Source organism: Scyliorhinus canicula, chromosome 13 (assembly GCF_902713615.1).
Source record: "Scyliorhinus canicula chromosome 13, sScyCan1.1, whole genome shotgun sequence".
Taxonomy (NCBI): domain Eukaryota; kingdom Metazoa; phylum Chordata; class Chondrichthyes; order Carcharhiniformes; family Scyliorhinidae; genus Scyliorhinus; species Scyliorhinus canicula.
Genome location: NC_052158.1, coordinates 83,429,889 through 83,457,512, shown reverse-complemented (window position 1 = coordinate 83,457,512; position 27,624 = coordinate 83,429,889). Strand labels below are relative to the sequence as shown.

Here is a 27,624-nt window from a genome sequence, read left to right as displayed (position 1 = left end):
TTTGTAATGAAAAGGATGTGGAATCGAAAGATCAATGCTAGATCAGTTAGACAGCGAAGTTGCAAATATTTTTGTTTAGTTAGAAACAATGGCCAGGGAAGGGGCTAGAATCTGTGGCAACAACAAGGCCTCAAAACAGTGCTTGGAGTCTTCATGATGTTTAGTGGGGGGGATGGTGTAATGTACACAGAACTGGATGATGTCAGATGAACAGTCTGAAAGCACAGACAGTGGAGTGGAGAAGAGAATTGGCATAGCGGTAGAGCTGAATATCAAATGTGCATAATTTGATGTTTTCTTTGGATGGAATCTCCAAGGGTCACTGTAGATGAGGAGGGTGAGGACATCAGAGATAATGGTGCAGGCTGATTAGAAGCACTTTACTGGAGATGCTATGGCTGTTAGATGGGCTAGATTGGTCGTAAACCACATTTTGGAAGTTGGCAACATGCTTAAGGATGGGAAATAATAGGCAGAGTAAATTTTTGAAGAGATGTTTTTTAAAGGAAGGCAAGACACCTGAGAACAACCGTTAATAACGTCAGCCGACATGAAGCACAGGAAGGGAAGGTAAATGGGCAGCAGATGTGGTATTGCTCTAGGAGATGTTTGATTTAAAATATCCATTCCAGGCTCATGTTCACACTGTAGGCCAGATATGAGGAAGTCATAACAAAACATGGTATTGTGATCTTGTGTTTTTGAGTTCCTGATGGGACGTGTAAGACATAAATTCTATGATACAGATTGTTAATCCCTGGGTGTAGAACACTTGTCCGATGTTCATGTCAATTGATATTCACCATCATTTGAAAGGGGACACTATATCAGGATGATTTTCATATCATTGTGATTGACATTGCAAATGATTTGAACCAAGAAGAGTGGTTTTGTCTTGGAGATCTGAGACTAAAGGGAAGTGGTTTTGATTACCCAAACTCATTTCCTTGCAAGCGTTTAATAGTCTATCTTTTTAAAAGTACATTTTTTGTCCTCCACATTTAATTCCTAATGATCCCCAACAAACTTCAGTTTTCTGATACTTAAAATTTTGTTTTGTATGCAGTATTTAAGACCAGAGGATTTTATGGTTTTTGTGGGAAATAAAATTAGTTTGAAAACGGTAATATAATTTGGAGAGGGCAAAAAGAACTAAAGCACAAGGAAAAGGCTCAGATTGGTATTATAGAGAATAAATAAGGAGAAAGGAATCCCATCAAAGGAAGCACTTGGTGCGCACAACAGGGAAGTATGTGGATACGAGGGGCCTTTTGTTCTGGTTTGATGTATTATAAAACAACCCAGTTCTACCCAAACAAGCTGGTAGATGCCCCTGCGCAGAGGATCTGGGATATCTTGCATAATGTATACCCACCCCGTGGGCCATCTTGATCATGTAGCACCCAGTATAACTTGCATTCAATGTGTAAACCTGTGTATGATGATATTAAGTCTTTATTTTTAGGAGTACTGCAGATGTCAATTTATAATCAAATACTAACTTCTTGGTTCTTGCTTTCAAACATTCTAGAAGGTTTGTTAATCTATAGTTTCAGATGAAAATGCATTGAGCTAGGAGCTGGGAGATTTTGACAATGTTTCAAAAATGCTGTTGAAAAATAATTTTTATTTTATTGGGATCTTCATTGTTTCTGTCCAGGTTCAGTAATTTTTGTTCAGACCAGCCATGGTAACTTGTGGTTTTGTTTAAATATTTTCATCAGATTAACTTAGCACATATATCAGCCAATCCATTGATGTATTCATACTTGATTCGTTCTGGGGCAAGAAACTCAGAAACCCCCCCCAAAAAAGGCTGGTTGCTTCCCACAAAGTAGAGTGAACATCGACCAGCATTTAATTCTGGTCACAGTTTTTATATCCTTTGCCAGTTAAAGTGGTCATGATGAAGCTAGGAATGCTGCTAGAGAGGAGAATTTAAGTTTTATTTTAAATAAAGGGGTTACTGTCTTAAGTATTTGGCAATATTTTCTGGTTGTTAGTAGTCCCTTTCCAAACACCTTGTGATACTGAAACATTGACTAACCTTTATATTTTTATGAGATTGTGTGAAGTTATAGATATTATCTTAACACTCTGCTCTTCAAACTAAAGGTTCGAATGACACATGTTGCTGGATGATTACACAAAACTGGCTGGGCACTCATTTTATACAAACATCATGCCGGCTTAATGTCTGCTTAATTTGTACAAAATATAATTGGGTCTTGAAATAAGTGAAGTAACATCTGCACTCTGAACGACATGGAAGCTGTACAATGGTTAACTGAAGTTCTATAAGTCATTATGCTTATTGGTGGGGTTTTATATGTTCGCTTCATATTTTGAATTGCAAGAGATATGGTTCTAATTGATATAACTGGGAAGAGAAGATCCCAGAATGGAACCCTGACTCAAAAGACCATAATTTTTTAAATATAAAATGCGGAGAAGCAGGGTCACAGGACTGCTAATTAGTTTTAATAAGAAAAACATTGATTAAACATGAACAAATTGGATTACAATATGCATGTACCCACCCTTAGCTTAACAATTACACACAGGAGAGGCAGCATGGTGGCATAGTGGCTAGTACTGCTGCCGCATGGTGCTGAGGTCCCAGGTTCGATCCCTGCTCTGGGTCGCTGTCCTTTGGAGTTTGCACATTCTCCCGTGTTTGCGTGGGTTTCGCCCCCACAACACAAAGATGGGCAGGGTAGGTGGATTGGCCACGCTAAATTGCCCCTTATTTGGAAAAAATGAATTGGTACTCTACATTTATTTTAAAAAAACAATTACAGGTTTTAGAATAAACACGGGTTAAAAAGTACATCTTAATCTACAATGGCCGCATTAACACAAAGTCCCTTTTATGCACACAAGATGACTGTGGGCGAATACACTCCACTCTGGTTACTGCAATTGTCTCTTTAACTCAGAACACTTTGTTTGCTCTTTCTTGAATTCTACTGAACAGTATTTTAGTCTCTGCTCACTAAACTCCAGTCGCCTTGAACATTATTTCTCTCCCAATGCCCTGGTTCTCTGAACTGTAACTTGTACTTTGGGAAGTCTTCCTCTTTGAAGCTCCCACCCTTCCAGCCTGTCTTCTGGCAGAGTTGAGAGATGTTTGTTACGTGAGGTCCTTTCTCCAACTGCAATCAAATTAGCTAAACTAAAACTGAAAAGATTCTCCACTGTACAAGGCCCCAGTCACTAAGCAATGCCCACATACCTCTGCAGGCCTATTTATTCCTCTCACCGTAATCCTTTCTGAACACAATAGAAACACAGTTGGAAACTAATCAACCCTCACACATACAAACACCGTTGTCCAGCATGAACCTAATCATGGGTTTTACCCTTTCAGGCCACAAACATTAAAACTATACCCTATTTTTTGATATTTACCAATACAAATTGCCTAAATAGGCCGAACCAACACCGAAAAACTACCTTTATTTTCCAAACACAATCTTGAACCCATTCTTTCACTAAATTGTAATATTGAACCGTACTCACGAAATGTAATTAAAGTAATAGATTGATGCAGAACTAGGAAGCACAACTATTCAAAGGCCAATGTAGTCTGATATGCATACATAATTATAACTTGTTGACAGAGAAAAGCTTTTCATTACACTTGCTGGATTCAATTAGTTCCTTAACTGCAGGTTCCACTGTGGTCAAAGCTATCTTTGTTCACGTTTAGTTGGACAACTCTCTTGTGAAAATTTTGCACAGACACACTTAGATTGTGTGTGCTGTTTAGTGAGAGTAAATATGGAGAACTCTGTATTTAGTCTTGTACGGCTTTGAAATGGTTATTATCTTCTCTTGCCTAATGTCAAAATGAATGGCCAAACTGAACTGGCAAATATGCTTAAGGGATAGATCAACAGGGATTCAGTGGCAGACATTTATAGGGATATTTCAGAATAGACACATTCCAATGTGTAAGAGAAATTTCAAGGGGAGGGCGCATCATCTAGTTAATTAAAAAAAAGTTAAAACAGTATTAAACTGGAAAAAAAACATATATTTGCACAATAATAATCTTTATTATTGTCACAAGTAGGTTGACATTAACACTGCAATGAAGTTACTGTGAAAAGCCCCCAGTCGCCACACTCCGGCGCTTGTTCGGGTACACTGAGGGAGAATTCAGGACGTCCAGTTCACCTAACAAGCACATCTTTTGGGACTTGTGGGAGTAAATCGGAGCACCCAGAGGAAACCCACACAGACACAGGGAGAACGTGCAAACCCTGCACAAACAGTGACCCAAGCGGGCATCGAACCTGGGACCCTGGTGCTGTGAAGCAACAGTGCTAACCACTGTGAAAACGTGCCGCTCCCCTCCACCCTGCTACCGTGAATGGCATCAGAAGATTGGAATGCATATAAAGAAATTACAAAGATTGATGAAGGAAAAATTAGAGTATGAGAGAAAGCTAGCTAGTAATATAAGAGTTTCAAAAGATATTTAAGAAAGAGCTAACTCTTGGTAATGGAAAATAGGGCTATGGTGGATTAATTAAATAGGTATTTTTTCAGTTGTATTCACTGTAAATTAGGAAATGGCATGGAGAGGAGAACTCAGGAAAGTTACAAACCAGTGAAGTGGTATTGAGCAAGTTAGTGGTGTTGTGCTCCTAATTGTGAGCACAGGTACCATGCTGTTTAACTTGTACCCAAGAATGAGTCTGTGAACTGGCAAATCTCCTGGTCTGGATGGACTTCACACTAAGATCGTGAAAGAAGTGGCTCATGAGATAGTTGATGCATTGGTTTTAATATTCCATAAGTCCCTAGATTCGGGGAAGGTTCCATTAGATTGGAAGATGCTAATGTACCTGCTTTATTCAAAAAGGGAGGAAGACCAAAAAAAGGAAACTATAGGCCAGTTAGCCAAACATCTGCCATAGTTAATAGTTATTAAAAAATTATAGCAGTGCACTTGGAAACAATCAGGCAAAGTCAACATGGTTTTGTGAAAGGGAAATCATGTTTAACAAATTTATTGGAGTTCTTTGAAGGAGTCTGATCTGCTGTGGATAAAGGGGAGCCGCTGAATGTACTGTACTTAGATTTCCAAAAGGCATTTGATCAGGTGCTACTTCAAAGGTTGTTGTGTAAAATAAAAGCTCATGATGTAGGGAGTAAAATATTTCATGGATTGAAGATGCAGCAGTGTGCACAATCTACAAGATACACAACCGAAGGAACGCTCCTTCGGCAACACCTTCCAAAACCCACTACCATCTAGAAGGAAAAGGTCCACCTTTATCCACAGCAGATCAGACTCCTTCAACACCACCTGAATGTTCCCCTCCAAGTCGCACACCATCCTGACTTAGAAATATATTGTCGTTGGAGTTTACATTTGTCAGATTTTGTTCGAGAAGGCTCCTGTGAAGGGTCTTTGGGCATTTGACTATGTTAAGGGTGCTACCTAAATGCAAGGTGTTGTTTCTGAATTTCTGTGCAACTGGGCAACCCATGAGGATAAGCTGAGGAATTGAATCTTATTCCATTTAGTTTTTATTCTGTCTGTTAATAGGTGCTGTTGTGCTCCTAATTGTGAGCACAGGCACCATACTGTTTAACTTGTGCCCAAGAATGAGTCATTGTCTCCAGGAAACAAGTGGGGGAAAACAACAGATACATAACAAAAATCAGTGGAGCACTTTGTCCTATCTGAGGATGAATGTCACTCCCAAGTCAGAATTAAACAAACCTCCGATTCTTTCAAGAAGCATGCAGTTTTATTCTCGGGTTTCCAATGCTTGGCAAGATAATAACATGCCCTAGCTGGAAAGTGGTGGTTCTTGTGTTAATCCAAAGAGCAATGGATTTGTATCCGAGTCGGTAACCTCGGGGGAGTAACCTGTACTCAGCAGCTCTGGGCATCAGTTTCTCGGTCACAATATATTGAGGCTGGTGGAAGGTTTTTTTGTAGGTATCCGGTTAAGGAAGCCATGAAGAAACAGGAACATCCAAAACAGTCAAGCTTTTTATAGTCAACTTGAGCGTTGAGGAGAAAAGAAACAGATTTATGATAATTGACTACTAGAGAGCAGATGAGATTTTTAATGCAGCAAGTTGGATGGCACAGTGGTTAGCACTTTAAAGCAGCAGGGACCTGGGCTCGATTCTGACTTTGGGTGACTGTGTGGAGTTTGCACTGTGTGGAGTTTGCACTTTCTCCTCGTGTCTGTGTGGGTTTCCTCTGGGTGCTCTGGCTCCCTCCCACAGCCAAAAAATGTGCAGGTTAGGTGAATTGGCAAGGCTAAAATTGCTCCTTAGTATCCAAAGGTTAGGCGGGGTTAAGGGATGGGGTGGGAAGTGGGCCTGGGTAGCGTGCTCGTTCAGAGGGTCGGTGCAGACTCGATTGGCCGAATGGTATCCTGCACTGTAGGTATTCTATAATTCTATTCTATGCTATGTTTCTTCACTGTCGCTGAGTCAAAATCCTGGAACTCCCCAACAACGCTGTGGGTGTACCTACATCATATGGACTGCAGCGGTTCAAGAAGGCAGCTCACCGCAATCTTCTCAAGGGCAATTAGGGATGGGCAATAAATGCTGGCCGAGCCAGCAGCACCCACATCCTGTATGAGTTTTTTTTTAAAGTAGCAACGTCCTGCATAAGATTGTCTCTGAGAAATTGAAATTTGCTTTATTTGTTTCTATTTTCTCCTGACAACTGAAACAGACGGGGGGGCTTCCGAAAACTAAATATTCAGCTAATCCAGCCAGATTTCAGCTAACCTTTTGGAGATGATCTGGTCGAGTGCCCACATCTTAAATCTATACATTGATACGACTTACTTTGTTTCATAAAAGAATGGTCAATGTGGGCCCAATGGCCTCCTTCATTATAAAAGTTTCTATGATTTATAATCTGTCATTTGAGCTCATAATTTGTTACCAATTCTGCTTAGTTGCATTGCACATTTTTAATTAACTGCAACTTGCATTTATAATGCACTTTTAACATAAAACAATGCTCAAGGCACAGAAAAAGCAGATTTGAAAGCTTAAAAACTTTGTTTTAAGCTAACTGAAGTTGGCGAAGGAGTAAGAGAGATGGGATTTATTCATTAAGCTGTGAAGACTGAGGCTGCACTATTGAAAATGGAAGGAAGTAAACGCCCATAATAGGAGGTTGCAAGAGCGGATGTAAGATGAGTGAGAATTGTAAATTTGATTTGTTCAGAGATAGTCACAAAATAGGTTAGAATCGAACGTGGTAGATGGATTTACTACCAGACAGGATGTGAATGGTGGAGCTCTGAACGCGTTGCTAGTTTTACTGTTGAAATCTTTTCTTGTGTTGTGAGGCTAACATTCACTTAGACTTTGCTATTGTAACCCTTTTAATCATAGATTTTGTTTGGTTAAATTCCATAAAGTTTAATGCCAATCGACCATGGTGTAACTTCCTTAACAAAATCGGTACGTTTGTCCTTCTCGGTCCTACTATATTTGATTTAACCTATTTATCGTCAGTGCTATGAACATATTAGCTACAATTCAGTCGTCAATCGGAATATGAGCTAGAAACTAGATCATGAGACATTTGTTCCCAAATATCTATCCTCCCTTGAAAGTGGTGGTAATTAGAGGGATAAGATTCCTAGCAATAATGGGTAACATTCCCAAATTACCCCATTCTGTATATTAGAATATGACCAATGAACCATTCGTCTATTTGGACATCACAGCCAATTGGATCCTGACATCATCTGATGGTAAAAGGGAAGGAGACAGGAAAGCAGGAAACTAGAGGCTAGCTTAACACATAGATAAATTCAAGATAATCCGGCATAGTCAGTGGTTTTGTGAAAGGAAAATGTGAAACCAATTTATTAAAATTCTTTGAAGAAATAGCAGATTCTGTGGACATAGGGAAACAGGTGGATGTACGTAGACTTTCAGAGGGCATTTGATAAGGTGCCTCATCAAAGGTTATTGTGGAAAATAAAAACTCACGGTGTAGGGGGTAACATTGGTGTGGATAGAAGATAACAGGAAACAGTAGGCATAAACTGGTCATTTTCTGGTCAGCAGGATGTGACAAGTAGTGTGCCTCAATTCTTATCATTTATATAAATGGATGAAGAGACCGATGGTATGGTTACTAATTTCAAAGATAGGTAAAGTAAGTTCCAAAGAGGGCAATAAGGCTACAAAAGGATATAGATAAGTTAGGCAAGTAGGCAAAGGTCTAGCAAATGAATTGTAATGTGGGAAAATGTAAGGTTGCCTGTTTTGACAGGACAAAGGGAAATGAAGCATATCATCTAAATGGTGAAAGAGATTACAGAGCTCCCAAGATGCTGAGGGATCTGGATGTTCGACTGCATGAATTGTAAAGGTTGCAGGTGCAGCACGTAATTAGCAATTGTTGAACGGTGCAGACTCGATGGGCCTAATGGCTTCCTTCTGCACTGTATGTTCTATGTTATCTTCTATTGTGAGGGGAATTGAATACAAGAGTAGGGCGGTTATGCTTCAGTTATGCAGGGCATTGGTGAGACCACATCTGAAGTACTTACAAACATATGAATAGGACCAAAAGTAGGTCATTCGGCCCCTCAAGTCTACTCCATCATCAATAAGATCATGGCTGATCTGTTTGTGTTTTGAATTCCACATTCCTATCTACCCCCAATAACCATAGGTTCTTCTTAGGCAAGGGAATCTATCGTCCACAGGCAAACATATTTCACAGCGCATGTTAATCCATCAAAGAACCCCAATAATTTGTTTAACATAATTTCTCTTTCATTACACCATGTTCATTCTTCCTGATTACTATGAGTTTTTCTAAGAGCCCAATTTAGGAATGGTGGAGCAGGCTAGAGGTGCCAAGTGACCTACTCCTAATTCGTATGTCAAATTAAGACCCATTAGGAGCAAGACCATGCAGGCCCCAATACAAAGAAACTTTCCAAAAGCCTCCATTCTAGCACCTTCCCCATTACAGATGTCGAGTTGACGGGCCTACAATTTCCTGTTTCCTGCCTCCCTCCCTTTTAAAATACAGGGGTTACATTTGCTACTTTTCAATCCGATGGAGTCTTTCCAGAATCAAGTGAATTTACAAAATTAATACCTTCACATTCACATCTATTATATCATAAATCACGTCATGGAGATGCCGGCGCTGGACTGGGGTGGGCAGAGTATGAAGTCTCTCAACACCAGGTTAAAGTCCAACAGGTTTATTTGAAATCACAAGCTCATTAGTCACACCTTTTAAGACCTGAGGGTAAAGTCTTCAAAGACTTGTCCCACAGCTCCATCAGTTTGTTTAGTACTGCTTCTGTAGTGTTGTAACTGCTTCCCCAGTGATCGTAATTTCACTGACTTCCTCCCTTCCACATCCTTATTTACAGCTATCCCTAGAATGTTTTTTGTATTTTCTACAGTGAAGACAGCAGCAAAATATCTGTTCATTTCATTTGCCATTATTATCTACAGGCCTCCTTCTTCTGTTTCATGTGTTTCTACTATTAGTTCATCATTGTCATTCTCTAGTGGACCAACACTCACTTTACTTTGTACCTTTTAAAATATTTTTAGAAACTCTTGCAAAAATGTTTACATTTCTAGCTAGCTTCCCCTTGTACTCTTTCTTTCCTATAATTAGCCTTTTAGCCATTGTTTGCCGTTCTTTATATTCTGACCAATCATTTGACTTGCCACTCATCTTTGCGCAGTTATATGCTTTTCCCTTGCATTTAATACTTTTCGTAACTCCTTTAGTTAATCATGGATGGTGGGTCAACCCCTTAGAATTTCCCTTTATAGTAGGAATATACTGATTGGGTATTCAGAAATATCTCCTCAAAATTCTGCCCCCACTGCTTCTCTGTTGATTTATCCTTTAACCTCTATCTCTGCTTTCATGCCCACATAGTTGTCCTTATTTAAGTTTAAAATACTAGTATTAGACCCACTCCTCCCTTTTTAACTGGATGTAAAATTCAATCGTATTGTAGTTAATGCCACTGAGATGCCTTTACTCAGGATATTAATTAATCCTGACACATTATACCAGTGTTCTTCAAACTTTTTTTCCGGGGACCCATTTTTACCAACCGGCCAACCAAGAAAGTAGAACATTCAAGACTTGTTTGCGCTGCTTATTACTTAACCATTTACCAAGAAATGCATAAACATGGTTATACGCGTGAATGTAGATTACAGCTGCACATTTGATGCTGTACACTAATTAAGGGCCATGTCTCTGGAACTCTGCAAAGTTATTGAAGACTATTAAATGTTTGTGGCTAAGCTGCTAAGGAATGCTTTAGTGATCATTACAATAAATTGGTTCAAATCAGTTTGTCCATATACTTGCTGATCGGTATTCAAAATTCACTTGTAATGTACATTTCCACTCTGCCCTTCAAATAATTGCCTCGGCATGAATTGAATTAAATTAAACAGTTGAATAATTTGTCCTTTAAAAGTTAAGGAAGTTGTTAACATTTTTGAAAAATCTTAATGTGTAGTGCTTTTATGGTATAAAAATGTATTCATAACATTTTCTAAAATGAATTTTGTTTTGACAGGTAAAATAGTCCTGTCACTTGGCAACAATGCCATTTCCATTTGGCAAGTCCCATAAGTCTCCAGCAGACATTGTGAAAAATCTGAAGGAGAGCATGGCAGTATTAGAAAAACAAGATATCTCTGACAAAAAAGCAGAAAAGGTACAGTGCGGTCGCATGTGACATCACTTAATTTCTCTTTCCCTTCTTGATCAAAGTGCAGAATGAGAATTTCACTAACTTTTGCCTGCTTATTTCAATCATCACATTTTCTCCAGCACCTGCAAATGTAAATAACTTGCCGTTGAACTTCTAAGATAGAAAATTCTTACATTTGTAAAGGCTATTTGACATTAAAAGGAACAAAACGGCTGCACAATTTAATGCTTTATTACCTGTACTGTTTATTAGTTACTTGTTGCTCTTTCTCAGAAAATAGACAAGTGGTATTTGGAGTCCTGGAATGTTGAGCTGGAGCAAAATATATATAAGTTATCTGAACAATTGCATTACATGTTATAGAATTAAAGAACTTACAATTTTGTAATTTCTACTGTGGTTATACATGGGATTACAGGGCCATGCAATGAACATCTAGTGACCAAGATTGGACAAAGAAAAGACAATGGGCTCTGACAACAACCACTAAAAACTTGTGCTCTAGAGCTAACCGCACCCCTAGCCAAGCTATTCTAGTGCAGTGCTGACCTCTACTTGACACTGGCAAGTTGCCCAGCTGTATCCTCTCCAAAAAAGCAAGTCAAATCCAGCCAGTTACCAGTGTTGTGCCAATACTACCGAGTGGCTCTTACTCACTAATATATCTTCTGATGCTTAGTTTGGATTATGACAGATCCATAATCGGAGTAAGATTTGGCTACATGACCCATTAAGCCTGCTCCATCCACTGAATAAGATCATGAATGAGCTGCAAACGCAACTTCCACACCTATCTGTAGCTTTTGATTTTTCTCAAGAATCTGTCTTGAATACACTGAATGAGCATCCACACTCTTGGAGAATTGTAAAGATTCGCAAGTCTCCGAGTAAAGACATTTTCCCACACCTTGGTCATAAATGGGCAAATCCTTGCCTTGAGACTCTTGCCCTCTGTTTCGAAGCTCTCCAGCCAGTGCAAAAATCCTCTCGTGCTATCAGTTGTGGCTCATATGGCAGCGTTCCTGTCTCTGGGTCTAAAGATGGTGGATTCAAGACCCACTCCTAGACTTGAGCACAAAAATCTCAACTGATAGTAAGTGCTGCAGTTGTTGGAGGTGCTATCTTTTGAATGAGATGTTAAACTGATGCTTGATCTGCATCTCTCGGGTGGATGTAAAACATCCGGTTGCACTTTTTCAAAGAAGAGCAGGCGAGTTTAAAAAAAAACTCATTTTACGGGATGTGGGCTTTGGTGGTTAGGTCAGCGTTTGTTGCTCATCCCTAATTGCCCCGGATAAGGTGGTTAGCTGCCTTCTTGAACCGCTGCAGTCCACGTGGTTTAGGTACATCTGCTGTGCTATTAGGGGTTGGGTTCCAGGATTTTAATTTTTTTTTAAACTGCATTATAAAGGGGGAAGATTACTGCTTGATGCCATCAATCGGTGCCAATAATCAAAACCATTAGATTTCCTAGCACTAAAATCCTTCACTTTCAATACAAGTTAAAGCAAAAGAAATGTTCTATCTGAATCAACATGCTTAAAATCAACTTAAAGTAATGTAGTTAGAGGTGATGCAAATAGGAAGAGGTGGCATGATTTTGTTAAGACCCCTCTTACAACAACCGGTAGTGGGAGTTTCCACAAGGTTGCTGGAAAGGAAAAATGGGCGAAGGGAAGAAATGCTCCCTGCTGAATTCAGTTGGACCTTTCTGGTATCTCATGTGACTCCTAATTAAACCAGTTCCTCTTCAAAGTCTAAATCCCTCAAAAATATTGCCAGTGATATGGGAGAAGAAACAGACAGGCAAAAATGAAGCTGGTCAAATGCTAGCTTTCACACCACTCTTCTGTAAGTGCAATTTCACTGAAGGAGTTTTCTTTTTCAAGTTGTGCCTTTGCAGTGTTTCTAATATGGGGCGAAATTCTCCGACCCTCAGCAGAGTCGGAGAATCGCCTGGGGCCGCCAAAAATTCTGCCCCCGCCGTGGCAGAGATTCTCCGCCACCTGGGAAGTGGCGGTGGCAGGAATCACGCCACTCCGATCGGCGAGGCACCTGCGGCGATTCTCCGGCCCGCGATGGGCCGAAGTCCCGCCGCTGGGAGGCCTCTCCCGCCGCCGAGGTTTTAACCACCTCTGGTGGCGGCGGGATCGGCGGCGCGACCGGGGTCCTGGGGGGGGGGATCGGACCCCGGGGGGTGCCCCCACGGTGGCCAAGCCCGCGATCGGGGTCCCCCGCTCAGACTCCGGGCCAGTTCCCTGGGTGCACTCTTTCTCCTCCGCAGCCACCACAGCCTCCGCCATGGCGGAAGCGGAAGGGAAACCCACATCGCGCATGCGCATCGCGACCGGCGAAAGCCTTTCGGCCAGCCCCGCTGCCGGGCGGCGGGCCTGAAAGGCTGCTGGCGCTGGTTTTTTGCGCCAGTCTTCTGGTGCCAACCGCTCCGGCGCGGGGCTAGCCCCCAAGGTGCGGAGAATTCCCCACCTTTGGGAAGGCCCGACCCCGGAGTGGTTGGTGCCACTCCCCTACGCTGGGACCCCCCGTCACGCCGGGTAGGGGAGAATCCCGCCCCTGGTCTGTGAGCTGTGCGGGAAGTGGGATATTTCTGTCTCAGTAGTGGCATGAGTATGTGGAAAATGAAGCATAGTCAAGAGTTCTCATTAGGCAGTCATATTGGTTTCGCTCCCACCGCACGCCCCCCCACCCCCATCCTCATCCCCAATTGCCTATTACCTGTGTACATGTGTATTTTTTATGCACCATGATGTCCTTGCAAAAGGATTAATCATTTTGCCACTAATCTTAACTTTATTGAGAACAAAGGCACTTACATTTTATCTAATGCTTTATGCAGTCAATTGTACATCCCAAAGCACATGACACAAAATGAATTATTCTTCAAGTGTACACACTTTTGAAAGCAAGACAGTCTGAGGTTGATTATTAGAGCAGTTCTAGTACATGTATATTTTAGAGGATTGTATGTATTTATATATAGTGCTTGGGAGGTCCATAACTTTTTAATGAAGCACTTGTGTATGCTAGATCAACATGAGAACAGTTACTTGTTGATCTTAGAAATGTCAATTCCTTGGGTGCTATCATATCCATAAAATATGTTCCTGACTCAACTCTGTTTCAACTTGCTTATCAGGATAGGCAAAACACTAGAATTGTGATGTTGCGGCTTTGAGGAAAACTTGCATTTTTAATACAGCCTGAGTACATCTCAAAACATTTTGCATCCAATTAATTATTTGTCAGCTGTGATTCAGTTGACAGCTCTCTTGCCTCTGAATCAGAAGCTCCTCTGATGCTTAGTGATCCCAGGATTTCTAATATAACCGACTTGTCTCTTGAGAACTACATAATTTTCTTCAAAAGATATTGATGCTCAATCTGCTGTTTTCCAGAACTTGTGCACTTGTTTTATCACGGTGAGAAAGATTGCCGGGTGTAACAGGTCCATCAATTTGTTCTATGTTTTTGATCTTTCATGATTTTAAAGTTTAATCGTTGGCTTCGATGGTAGGCTATCATGTAAGTAAAGTCAGTGCATTTGCCTGGTTCAGTCCCTAGTTCACGATTCTCGAGTTTCCGTGCCCAGCTGAACTGCAGCTTCACGTAGAAGCATATAAATTATCTTAGCAAAGTGGAAAGATGACGCCAATGTGCAGAGAAACCAGTAAAGCAATTTATTCCCTCTCTTTATCCTTTGCCCCCTCCCCCCATGAAATACTATTTAAAATATGCATGAGATCTGTAATCTTTGTGGACTACTTTCTTTTGAGTACCAACCCTGAAATTTGACTTTGGTTTAGAGTGTTCTCCTTTCATAGACTTTATTTTTGGTCCAAAGAGGTGGTTGCTTCAGAAATGCTATGAATGGAGATGAGCAATGTAGAATTACCAATGAGCAGCCCCACTCTTGATCTTTTGAGGGGATGATGATCATGAAACAGTTATGGATGGTTGTGCCAAGCATGCTTCTCTCAGGGACTCTTAACACTGATGTCCTATTAATGCGACTTTTGGCCTCCAACAGTCATAGACATCTTCATTTATGCCAACAATGGCTTCAGCCAGTGGAATTGGTGGTGAAGATATTCCCTTTGACCACTTTTAACTTCAGCTCTGCTGGGGCTCCTTTGTGCTTTCGTTAGTTGAGGACATTCTTTTATCTGAATCGTTTACTCAGTAAAATTTGTTTTCATATTTGCTCTTTTTCATGCTTTGCAACATAAAAATTCTCTCCTGCCCAAGAATGAAGTGACATAAATCATGCATTCTGAAAAAAGACTTATTTTTAAAAATGAAATGCAGAAGTCTCGAACTTCAACTTTAGTCTGTTAGGGAACAGTTCTTCAATTTAAGATTTATAGTGGCACAGTGGTTTGCACTGCTGCCTCACAGCGGCAGGAACCTTGGTTTGATTCGGGCCTTGGGTGACTGTGTGGAGTTTGCACGTTCTCCCCGTGTCTGCGTGGGTTTCCTCTGGGCTCCGGTTTCTTCCCACAGTTCAGTGTTATGCAGGTTAGGTGGATGAACCGTGATCAATGTGTGGGGTTACAGGATTGGGTAGGGTAGTAGATAGATGCTCTTTCGGAGGGTCGGTGCAGACGTGGTGGGCCTAACTGCCTCCTGCAATATAGAGGTTCTGTGGTTCTATGGAATATGTATTGAAGAATCCAGTTGAGCGTTCTTAAGATCTGCAAAGTACTTTGAAAAACGTTGTGATGCTGTTCTAAGATGTATGATCAGTAGAATTTGTTTGCAAATGGTTCACTTTTTAATCTACAGTATCTTGATTTCTGAAATGTTTCCTGTCTTAATGCACGAGAAGCTTATTGCATTCCGCAGCATATTTTCATTTAGTATGTTGAACCGATTAGAGTTCATGTGTAGTGAGTTATTATTGAAAAAGGCAACAGCTGAAATTGTGAATTCACAGAAAATTGGTAAACTAGGCACCAACGGTTCATAGGCTAATTTTCTACTTAATGGCTTTCTATATGAAGCAGCAGGTGTTTGTGGTTGGTAGCCATCTCTGAACGGAAAGATGAATGAAGTAATTGGTACTTAAGAGGCTTCTTCTGCGTTGACCTGCTTTCTTGACAATACAACATGAAGTTTACCAATTGTATTTTTAGTGACAATGTTGTTTAATGCTGCATAAAATATTAACTATATTTGCAACAGTATTACTTGTTATGGAAAATAATTACGTTTATGTTAAAACAGTGCATCCATAAATGTGTCATGTCAAGGGAATATCAAGGAGAGAGAATCAATTTCAAAGAGAAAATTTTAGATTGGAAGTAAGATGAATTAGTTTAGGTGCAGCTAAGAAATAGCAACGGCAGCAAACATTGGTAGGGGATTTTTAGTGGGGCATCAAACACTTGTGTTAATGTAGGGCATGGTATATATCATGAAGTTAAAGCTGCATGTAACACAATAATTGTCTTCAATTTACACACAGACTAGGTAAACCTAATTAACACTGAGAATGTGGAGGAAAGATTCCTGGCATATACACAAGACGGATTTTTAGAACAGTATGTTCAGGAGCCAACTAGAGTTCAGAAGCCATTAGAGGCTATTTTAGATTTAGTATTGTACAATGAGAAAGATTAATAATATCGTTATATTATTAAGCAAGCCTAAAGGGAAGAGTGACCATAATATGTCAGAATTTTACATCAAGTTTGAAAGTGATGCAGTTAATTCCGGAAATACGGCCTTAAATCTAAACAGAAGAAACTACAGTGGTGTGAGGACAGAATTGGCTCTGGTAGCGTGGGAAGCTACATTAACAGGTATGACAGACCGGCAACGACTAGCATTTAAAGAATTAATGTATAGTTTACAACAAAGTCATATTTCTTTTGAGACACTAAAATCCACATGGGAAGGTGATCCAACCATGGCTAATGAGAGAAGTTAAAGCTTCTCTTGGATCAAAGGAAGACGCTTATAAAGTTGCCCAAAAAAGTAAGCCTGAGGATTGTGGACATGTTAGAATTCAGCCAAGGAGGCTGAAAGAACTGAGAAAGAAGGAGAAAGTAGAGTAAGGAAGTACACTAGCGAGAAAAATGAATAAGGGCTATAAAAGCTTCCATTGATGTGTAAAAAGGAAAAGAATGGCAAAAACAAATATGGGCCCACTGCAGACACAAACAGGAGAATTTATAATGGGGCAGAAAAAGAGGTAGAGAAACTAAACAAATACTTGATTGTCTTCACAGAGGAAGATACAAAAAAAAATAATCCAGGAATACTGGAGAACCATGAGACTAGTGAGAATGAGGACCTGAACGAAATTAGAAATGGTAAAAAAGTTGTGCTGGAGAAATTAATGTGACTGAAGGGTGAAAAATCACATGGACCTGATGATCTACATGCAAGTGTTGAATGAGCTGTCTGGAGATTCTCTAATAGTACCTGCTGATTGGAAGGTAGACATGTAATCCTATTATTTAAGAAAGAAGGGAGAGAGGAAACAGGGAACCTACAGACTTGTAACCTGACTAGAGTAGAAGGGAAAATGCTAGAATCTTATCAAGGATGTGATAAATGGACTAATAGAAAATAATGATGGGATTGACTGGAGTCTTCATGTATTTATGAAACGAAAATCATGTTTGACAAGCCTGTTGCAAACGTTTTGAGGATATAAACAGCAGAATTGATGAGGGCAAGCTGGTGGATTGTGCTATATTTGGATTTTCTGAAGGTTTGCAATGGAGTGCTGACTTTGGGCTGCATTAGAGTGCTAAAGTGGGAGTTTTGTGACTGAGGGAATTCGGTGAGGAGGGAGTGACATGCTCCTCAAAGTGTGTGGGGAGCCGGGAGTTTACAAAGAGTGCAGTTGAATAGTGAGCAAGTCCTAGTGGGTATTTTTTTAAACTAGATTGAATTCTAAGTCATTGTTTCAGCAAGTGTAGGGACTTAGTTAATTTACTTTTGAAGTATAATTGTCTTCTAATGTTTTAAATTTAAAGGATTTAGTCATGGCAGGAGAGCTCAAAGCCATGCTCTTGCTCCATGTGGGAATCTGGGAACATTTCCAGTGAGACCAGCATGTGTGCAGAAAGTGTGTCCAGTTGCAGCTCCTGGAACCTTGTGTTTCAGAGCTGGAACGGCGGCTGGAGACACTGGAGCATCCGCGAGTCTGAGAGCATCGTGGATAGCACATTTAGAGAGGTGATCACACCGCAGCTGAAGGGACTTGAGGAAGGGAATAGTTGACCACCAGTCCAAGAGAAATAGGCAGCTAGTTCAGGAGTCCACTGGGGTCCTGTCCCGCAAACCGGTATTTCATTTTCGAGGCCAATAAGGCTGCTTCCTCCAGGGTGTGCGGACAGAGCCAAGCTTCTGGCACTACATGCAGCCTTTCTACAGAGGAGGGGGGAAAGAGAGGAAGAGCAATAGTAATGGGGGATCCTATAGTCAGGGGAACAGATGGGCACTACTGTGGCTGTCAGCATGACTCCAGGATGGTGTGTTGCCTCCTTGGCTCCAGGGTCTGGGATGTCACTGAATGGCTGCAGGGCATCCTGAAGGGGGAGGGTGTTACGGCAGAGGTCATAGTACCTGTTGGTACCAATGATACAAGTAGAAAGAGGGATAAGGCCTTGCATCAAGAATTCAGGGAGTTAGGCAGTAGTCTAAAAAGCAAGACCTCTCTGGCTATAATCTCTGGATTGCTCCCAATGCCACGTGCTAGCAAGAACAGAAATAGGAAAATAGCGCAGATGAATGTGTGGCCGAAGTATTGGTGCAGGAGGGAGGGTTTTAGTTTCTGGGGAAGGTGGGAAAGTTTCTGGGGAAGGTGGGACCTGTACAAGCAGGCTGGTCTACATTTGAACCAGAGAGGGACTAACATCCTTGTTGGAGGGTTTGCTAGTGGTTTTGGGAGGAGTTGAAACTAATTTGGCAAGGGGAGGGGACACAGACTTGGCAGAATAGGAGCACAGCATAACACAGAAAAGCAATCAAGTAGGAGGGAATACAACGGCAGTAAGTTTCAAAGGAGTAAGACGAGGCTGGATGGTCTCTACTTTAATGCAAGGAGTATTATAGGTAAAACAGATGAGATAAGGGAGAGAATTGATACATGGAATTGTGATATAGTAGCCATTACACAGTCGTGGTTGAGGGAGGGGCAGGATTGGCAGCTCAACATCCTGTGATGTAGAATCTTCAGGTGAGCCAGAGGAGGAGGTGACATTGCATTATTAGTTAAGGAGTCAGTTACTGCAGTAAGGAGATATGAAATCTTGGAGGGGGCATCAAATGAAGCTTTGTGGGTAGAGCTTAGTAATAAAAAAAGGGACAGCCACATTGCTAGGTATTTATCATAGATCCCCAGATAGTCAGTGGGAAATTGAGGAGCAGATGTGTACACAATTCAGAGGTGTGTCAAAATAATAATAGGCTAACTATTTTAGATGATTTCAACTTTTCCTACATTAATTGGACTAGTCATAGTGTGAAGGACTTGGATGAAGTGAGTTCTTAAAATTTCGGGGGTCCAACAAGGGACGATGCAGTGCTGGACCTAATTCTGGGGAATGAAGCCGAATGTGTTGGTGGGGGAGCATTTTGGTGATGGTGACCACAACATGGTACAATTTAAGTTTTTTATGGACAAAGAAATAGACAAGTTGCAAAAAAAGGTTTTGGATTGGGGGTTAGGAGGTAGATATAGAACTTGAGGAGAGACTGAGGTTCTTGAGCAAATTGTCATAGGGAGTGTTGGCAGGCTTAAAAGTGGACAGATCTCCAGGTCCGGAAGAACTGCCCCAGGATGTTGTGGGAGATGAGGGAGGAGATTGCAAAGGCTCTGAGCCAAATTTTTAATTCCTCTCTGGCCACGGGGAAAGTACTGGAGGACTGGTGTACAGCTAATTTGGTCCCACTGTTGTGCGTTTTCGCTCTACGACTTGGTCTTTTCTGTGGCTCTGTTCCAATTAGGGCAATCAGTGGATTTGCCTTCTTTCTATATTGTCTATGTCCGAATGCTTAGAGTCGCCAGGTATCGAATGAAACCACAAGTTTCAACCGGCTATCGATCAAAGAGTCAAACACCAGTTAGTTGGTTCAAGGTCAAGGGTACTTTATTTACAGACAATCAATCATGCAACATAAACGCTACTAGTTAACTACATTATTACTAAGATAACCTGTACTGAGCTTCGGGCACCCGGTTTAGGTCAGGAAACAGTGGCCGCTGTTCAGGATCTCTTGGGTTTGAAGTGGTGACTGCTGCTTAGCTGGGCTTGTCCTTCTGGTAGTGGGCGTGGAACTGGAACTTGCTTCTGGTGTTCCTGCTGCATTTGGCAATGGCCGTGACCGGGGTACCAAAGCCAAAAGAGAGCGAGCATCTGGCAAACTCTTCCTTTATACTGGGTGGGGGGGGGGGTGTTGCGCTCTTTTGGGCGGTCCTTCGATTTGGGCCTCACTAATTGGGTGATCCATGATCACTCCGTTTGATTCATTACCAATAAGTGGGCGGGGATCTGGATGACTGGGCATGTCTCAAGCGGTCATTGATCCCGTTGTTTGTGTTTCCCTTGGACAGGGAGTGGCGCCAAAATGTCTGGGACTGTTTCGGTTGCTTTATGTTGGGGGAGATGGGCCACCACCTGCTAATCGGCCTGATTAACGTGCTAATGGGACAGGGTTTCAATACCTTCTGGACTTTGCTACAAATATGCATTTCAGTGCTCTGAACCTCCTGACTCTTGGCTTGTCCATTTTACCCATCAGTCTTTGCGAGTTGCTCTGTACTTAGTTGGAAGTGGCCATCCCAGATGGCTATACTCCGTCCTCTTGATCCACAGTGCGAAGCGTGAAGGATCACAATACTGGGTCGTCTTTGTTCTCTTGGGATGCCGGGTACCCTTAACCAACGACAGGTTCTACTCTACTCTGTCCTATGGATCCAAAAACATTTACCTAATTTACCATGTGTCTAAGAATCTCTAGGGAGCCATTTAACATTCAGTAAAAGGGTTAGGGTTAACTGCCTCGTACTAGACATTTACAATCCCAAAACTTATGTTACAATGCAAAAAATATTCGATAGCAGCATTGCACTTCTTTCTATCACGGACACTCACATACACACAAAAATAAACTTTATTCACAAAACAACAACCGCGGAATTTATTAAAGAAAAGGTTCAGAAAGAGGGTGGGGTTTGCTGGAGTCTGAGGAAAGGGGCTCAATGTATATACTGGGGGGCGGGAGTCTCTCCATCTCCATTTCCGCAGTCTAATTGTCTGAATGGTGCTGTACAATATGGTTATTACTAGTAAGGCCTCCACTGTGTAGGACAGAGAATACCACTTGATGATGATCTCACACCATGTGGGGGTACTGGTGGCTGGGTTTGTGTGCGGTGTAGTGTTGGGTTGGGTTGTCCTGTTAGGGGCCTGTGTGGTGAGGGGGGTAGAAGTGGGTAACGCGAGCAACTGGACTGTTCCAACGACGATCAGCTGGGACCTTGTAGCTGCTGTGGGTGTTCTCTTTCATATCTGGGGGCTAATCTAGCTGGTGGTGGGGGTCTCCTGCAATCTTGGGCGAAGTGTCCTGACTGCCCACAGTTGTAACATGACCCTGGGGCACGTAAGGTGGCGCAGGCTCTCTGGTGTATTGCTACCTTGGGTTTGGTTCCCTGGGTGGGGGGTTGGGCTGTTGTTGTTGCTGGTTCGGGGGGGGCATTTGTGGGATGATTCTGTTGCTGTTTCGGGGGGGCTTGACATTCTCGGGCGTAATGTCCCTTCTGTCCGCAATTATAGCATTCCTGTGTCTTGGGGTGTTGCGCTGTACCTCTGCCTTCATTTACCCATGTGGGGTCTTGGTGTGCCTTTATTGGGTTTATGGTGGTGTCTACTCTCTCATGTTCTGTCTTTTTCTGTACCAACTGTTCCCAAGCTCTGGACAATCGTTTCAGAACCCACACTTCATTGTGCGCTGGGGGGTTATAATTGGCGCAAGCCTTCTGTCTTGCCTCTGTGGCGGGGGACACTAACGTGCGGGTCCATTTGGCCGTATTGTCTGCTGATAAATGGGTGCGAGCTAATTCACCGAATACCGCGGTGAAATGGATCCAAAGGCATCCAGCAAACGCTGTTGGATGCTCTCCCTTTTTCTGCCTGCACCGGTTGAGTCCGTCTACTGGATCTCCTTTGTTATAGCCTATGGCGTCTAAGATGGCCATTTTCATTTCTTGGAGGCTACCTCCTCCGATATTTTGTGGGTCAGGAAGGGCTTAACTTACTGCGGGGTGTAAGCACATAACTTTGAGCTTAACCTGCTCCGGCTTGTCTAAACCATACATCAGGGTTTGTTGTTTTACTAACTCGAAAAAGTGATGTGGGTCCGTTGTGGGGAGCAACGTTTCTATCTTATCTCGGGCGTCTCATAACTGAGTGAGCGATAATGGGGTGGTGTAGACAAAATCGGGTTGGTGTTCTGTGGTCACCCTACGCTATGTGATGATGGGGTTCATTGGGTTGGGTGCTGCCCGTGCAATCGGTGGGGCGGGTGCTTTTCTCCGGGCCTGAGGGGCTCTATTTTGATTTTCGTCTCACTTACGTCCCGTTGGGCCGTTTCACTGAGTTCCTGCCAATCGGGGCCATCTTCCTAGTCTAGCTGCGGGCTATAAGTGTCTCTAAACCCATTCTGAACTGATAGCAGGGATTGCAACCTTGCAATTTGCTGCCTGCATTTGGCATGGTCCACCAAACTCTGCCTCTGTTCTGTGGTGGAACTGTGGAGTGCTCGGAGGGCTGCTTTTAAATCATCGCGTTGCTTCTTTAAGATGTGTACCTGATTCTCTTCTCTTACCAGTACAGCACGCTGTGCGTCCTGGTAGGCCTTATCGTATTAGATTTGGAAGCTGCTAAGGTGGGCGCGACAGGATTGATGTGCCCTCTTGACATCATCCATTTCCTTGTCCTTCGCTGCTAACTGCTCCTGGAGCTGTACATTTAACTTCTCGCACTCACTTAAATCTCCGCCTCTGCTTTTCTCTTTCTCCTCTAGCTGCTTGCGAGCGTCTTCACAACCTCCTCTGTGCCTCGCAATTGTGCCAGACAGGACACGATTGCCATTGCTTTACGACCCTTAGCTAAATTCTTCTTATGGATCTCAGTCAGGCTGTCCCACCAAGTCTGTTCTATGCTGCCAGGACCTGTCTCTTCATTCGCACAAAACTCAGACCATAGGGGCCATCCTTTCCCCTTTAGGTACTTCTGATCTCTTCTTCCCATACGGGACACTGTTATGAACTATTGGTCACTGGGACCTCGGGCTCTTGTGGATGGCTCAAGCGGCTGAATGGCCTACTATTTTGTATGTTTCTAATTTAAATATATGTGCAGTATTTGACAGGCTAGAAGAATCCAACTCTATAAGATTCTAATGTCATTTGGGTTATTTACCTTATGTGCCAGAAAAAACATCACTTTTGAGCTAATATATTCATCCCAGTCAATTGTTTGATTTCTGTGATGATCTTGATCATCATTTTTCAATTGCTCCTTCTACTGGCTTCATTGTTGCGTAGCTCACAACTCCTATATTGAAGCCAACTTTGAAAGGAAAAGACAGACTATATAACTATACTATTGGCTGTTTTCACAGTTCAAATATGTAAATAACAAGAACATTTTACGTGGCCAATCATTGCTCTTTACTAAAATCCTTGGTACATCATCAAAAGTGACTCTGAAGTTAATTAATTATTATTTGACATAAGAAATTTTCTTCACAACATAATGCAGGAATAGTGTTATGATCCTAGTTGGTGTTACGACTGGGCAAGTCAGATCCTTGGGTGGAACCAGGCTTGAGCGATCCGAACTTTTTTTTGTTTAGAAACATGGAGAGGGGCTACTGAAATAAATCTGAGACGATTGATGAACTTTTAACAAAAGAATAAAACATTAAACAAGAAAAGATTAACTATATTACACTGCTCCTTCACCTACAACTATACTTTTCCAGATTTGTAAAGATAACAGTTACAAAATCTATCTTCTACTCAATATTCATAGTAAATTAGTAGCTGACCTTTTGTCAAGCCAACTGACAGATGGCACCCTGAGCATGCCACCCAAAACTGATGCCATGGATCTCTCATCAACTCTCCTCAGACGCTTTTCACATTTTAAGCCAGCTCATTCACTGAAACTCTGTCTTTCACTCAAGGGTTTCCAATCTCAATGCTCAAAATACTTGCTTTAGAATCTTCTCTCAACCAGCACAATCTCTGACCTCTTCTACAAGGGCAGCACGGTAGCACAAGTGAATATCACTGAGACTTCATAGTGCCAGGTTCGATTCCCTGCTGGTTCACTGTCTGTGTGGAGTCTGCACATTCTCCCAGTGTCTACGTGGGTTTCCTCCGTGTGCTCCGGTTTCCTCCCACTGTCCAAAAGACGTGCAGGTTAGGTGGATTGGCCATGATAAATTGCCCTTAGTGACCAAAACGGTTAGGAGAGGTTAATGGGTTACGGGGATAGGGTGGAAGGGAGGGCTTAAGTGGGTCAGTTCAGACTCAATGGGCCGAATGGCCTCCTGTACTGTATGTATGTTCTATATACAAGGGCCCACCCCAATCTAGCTTTCCGAGGTTTCTCTCCTCTGAATTGCCATGTGTATTCGAGCTTCACCTTCCATGCAATCTCTCAGATACTTGGCTATGCCAACAAAATACCATTGCTTCACAGGCTGTTGGTAGAGTTTCAGAGCTTTGGCTGTTTCCTTGGACCTCTGCCTTCTCACATGCCTATTTTGCTTTAAGTATGCTTCCTGCAGCTTTCTCACTTGAAAACCTGGAGCCTACCTCTGTTCCTTACTCTTAATTCATTTAACAGGACCGTATCCTGATTCCTTTTCTTTTCCTTTCCTTTCCCTTTGTTCCCTGTAATTCCCTTTCCCCATAGACTGCTGACCACTTGGTCACGCTTGAGATCATGGAACAATCATGGAATAATCATAGAATTTACAGCGCAAAAGGAGGCCATTTGGCCCATCTAGTCTGTGCCAACCTTTGGAAAGAGCACCCTACTTAAGCCCACACCTCACCCTATCTCTGTAACCCAATAACCCCACCTAATCTTTTGGACATTTAGGGGCAATTTAGCATGGCCAATCCACCTAATCTACACATCTTTGGACTGTGGGAGGAACCCATGCAGGCACAGGGAGAAAGTGCAAACTCCTCACAGTCATCCGAGGCCGGACTGAACCTGGGTCCCTGGAGATGTGAAGCACTGTGCCACCGTGCTGCTCAAAGAATACATTGACTGTTACTTTAACTTTATAGTTCATCGAAGATTCCGAGAGGTATTTTCCTCGGCAATCTGCTCCCTTCAATTTAGAACGTAATCACCAACTGAACTAAACACTGCTGTTCTGTCTCAGTGGTTGTCTCTCGCTAGAACCCCTGTTGCTAGGCAATGACCATTTCTTTCTCTACTTTGTTTTTTAACTTAAACTACTACAAGTATTGTAAAACCGCATGAAAAATGCAGGTAATGCAAACAGCTTTAGACCTGCTGGCTCCACTTTTAAAATGAAATAGATCCAGGTTTCATTTTTTTAACCCAAATAAAAAAATATAAATCAAACTTAAAGTTAAAGTTATACCTTTTTCCTAACGCCCATAAATGCAAATACAACTTACTTATCTCTATTTATACAACTTATTAAAAACTATTTCTATTTCCTAACAATAATACCTGAAAAGAATATCATGAACTATTTAGTAAATGAAGTGCAGTAGGAAGAAGCATGTTATGGTTTATTTTATTTGACACGATGCCAACTAAATTATTCATGAACAAGCAAACACCCTTTTGAAGCTTAAGAATAAAACAGTTACTCTCAGCATTTTACTTTCTTCAAACCTGCTGAAAAGTACTCTCTGGAGTTTAGCTGCTGAAATTTTCAGTCCTGGCTAATTATATTACCGATTGTCCTTTACACAAGTCCAAACTGATTTTTATGTCCAAATATTTGAACTCTATTTTTCCACTTGTGTGGTAGTTGCTGACGAACTAGTTTCACATTGCTCTGAGAGAGATGTATTGCTCATCTCGCCCTCTGCACATGGAACTTGTTACCAGATGTTGGTGTCGGCTGACAGGCAGGTGCCGTCGATGTTGAGTAGCTGTTTGTTTCTTGAGCAGGTGTGTTGCATTCAGAATGGAGCAATCTGTGCACACATGATTGTTTGATGGGTGGAACAACAGCAGATGCGGTATTCATGCCTCTCACAATAAATATATGTGTGAGGAAAGTAAACCGCAGAACCTTGTAAGAACTAATTTAAATCCTGTACAGTATACATTTTATTTTTTTTCAAATAAATTTGTACAAATTGTGAGCTTGGCAAGGACACTGGGAGAGAAAAAGCAATCTGAGCATTTTCACGGCACATCTCTCATCAGTAGATTGGAGAGTGTTGTGTCTGATAACTAATTTTAATTTTATAAAGTCAGTTACAGACAAGAATGTGCATGATTCAATTAATAGTAGAGTGCTTTTATTTGTTTAGACAAGGATAGAAATGAGGGGTTGAATTGATTACTCAACCTAAAGGTAACCGGTCTGTATGATTCCCAAATGTTGGGTATTATTGATGGAGTTTGGTGAAAAACATCTGCCTGAATTGGGAAGATGTTGTACAGCAAATTGAATAAAATTGCTTCCCGTAAGTGGCCTAAAATGAATGTAGTACCCAGATTATCACACCTCCATAAGTAATCTCGCTGATTTGCTGTTATTTGGTTAAATTGAGTTTGTGTGCTTGCATTGCTGTTTTATAATATTGGACTAGAAGGCCATTCACCATCACCTAAATGGCAATTAGGGATGGGCAATAACTAACGAATCAAAGACCCCCATATCCTATGAATGAATAAATACTTCTGGAGGACAAGCATGGTGCTAATTTGCAGAATTTGTACACAGCTCAAAACTGAAGATTGTAAAATGAAATTAAGTCCAGCTATACATCCAATTCATCCCCCATTTTATAAGTCAATATTTAAAAGTTAGACTAGAATTATTCATTAAGTTGAAGAGATTTTTTTCAACCCCACTGAAGAAAACAAAATGAAAATGTTTAACTAAAATGGCTATGTGTATCAATTTATAACAATCAACAATTATTGCTGGATATATCAGCACATAGAACAAACAATTGTTTGCAGTTACTGGAGTGATGATGCCTCTGGCATTGACATAGCCACCACGTGTTGGACTTACAACCTAGAGTTATTTCAGTGCACCGACCTGCTGCTGCTTTAGGGAAAGTCTTCACAAGACGAGACATCCAATTAAAACTTGCCCACTCTCCTCCACCCCTAGAATCATATTGCATATGGGGTTAAGTGACTCTTAAAGAATGTTTTATGGCCTCAGAAGTACATAGTACTATGAACTGTTTTCCAAACACCTGAAATCAGTTTGCAAGTACTGAAGCGAAGGACTTCATAAATGGTACCAAAAAAGCTTCTCTGAACAGTTTTTTTTTAACGCTTGCGTAATCGAATAATTTCCCATGATAGCTCTAAGTTGTGCTGAATTTGACCTTTTCTAAATCTAACCCATTGGTTTGGGTGTTTCTTAAATTTTCTCATGCGCATAGCATCTTGACTATCGGAGTTTCTCACAACCTTTATCGATGCTGTAATTTTGATGTTGCTACTGTCTTGCAACTGGCAGCCTGTAACGCTGGTATGTTGATTTTGTGCCTTTCTGTTTAATGGTCTTGCACTTCCTGATTACCTGCAATTGCTGTTACTCAGTGCTTCTAACACTGCGGTTGATGATCACAGTTGATATTTGATCAGGTCTGAAAGAGAGTCAACAT

General features: G+C 41.6%; 1 protein-coding gene across 5 annotated transcripts in view; it reads left to right on the top strand.

The window, feature by feature from the left end:
- cab39 (calcium binding protein 39) overlaps positions 1 to 27,624 on the top strand; it is an 80,926-nt gene that overhangs the window by 18,897 nt on the left and 34,405 nt on the right. For all 5 annotated transcript variants that reach the window (XM_038815063.1, XM_038815064.1, XM_038815065.1 and 2 more), the window contains one exon: positions 10,590 to 10,730. In XM_038815063.1, the coding sequence (XP_038670991.1) occupies positions 10,617 to 10,730 (114 nt within the window). In that variant the 5' untranslated portion in view covers positions 10,590 to 10,616. The remainder of the gene's footprint in view (positions 1 to 10,589; positions 10,731 to 27,624) is intronic.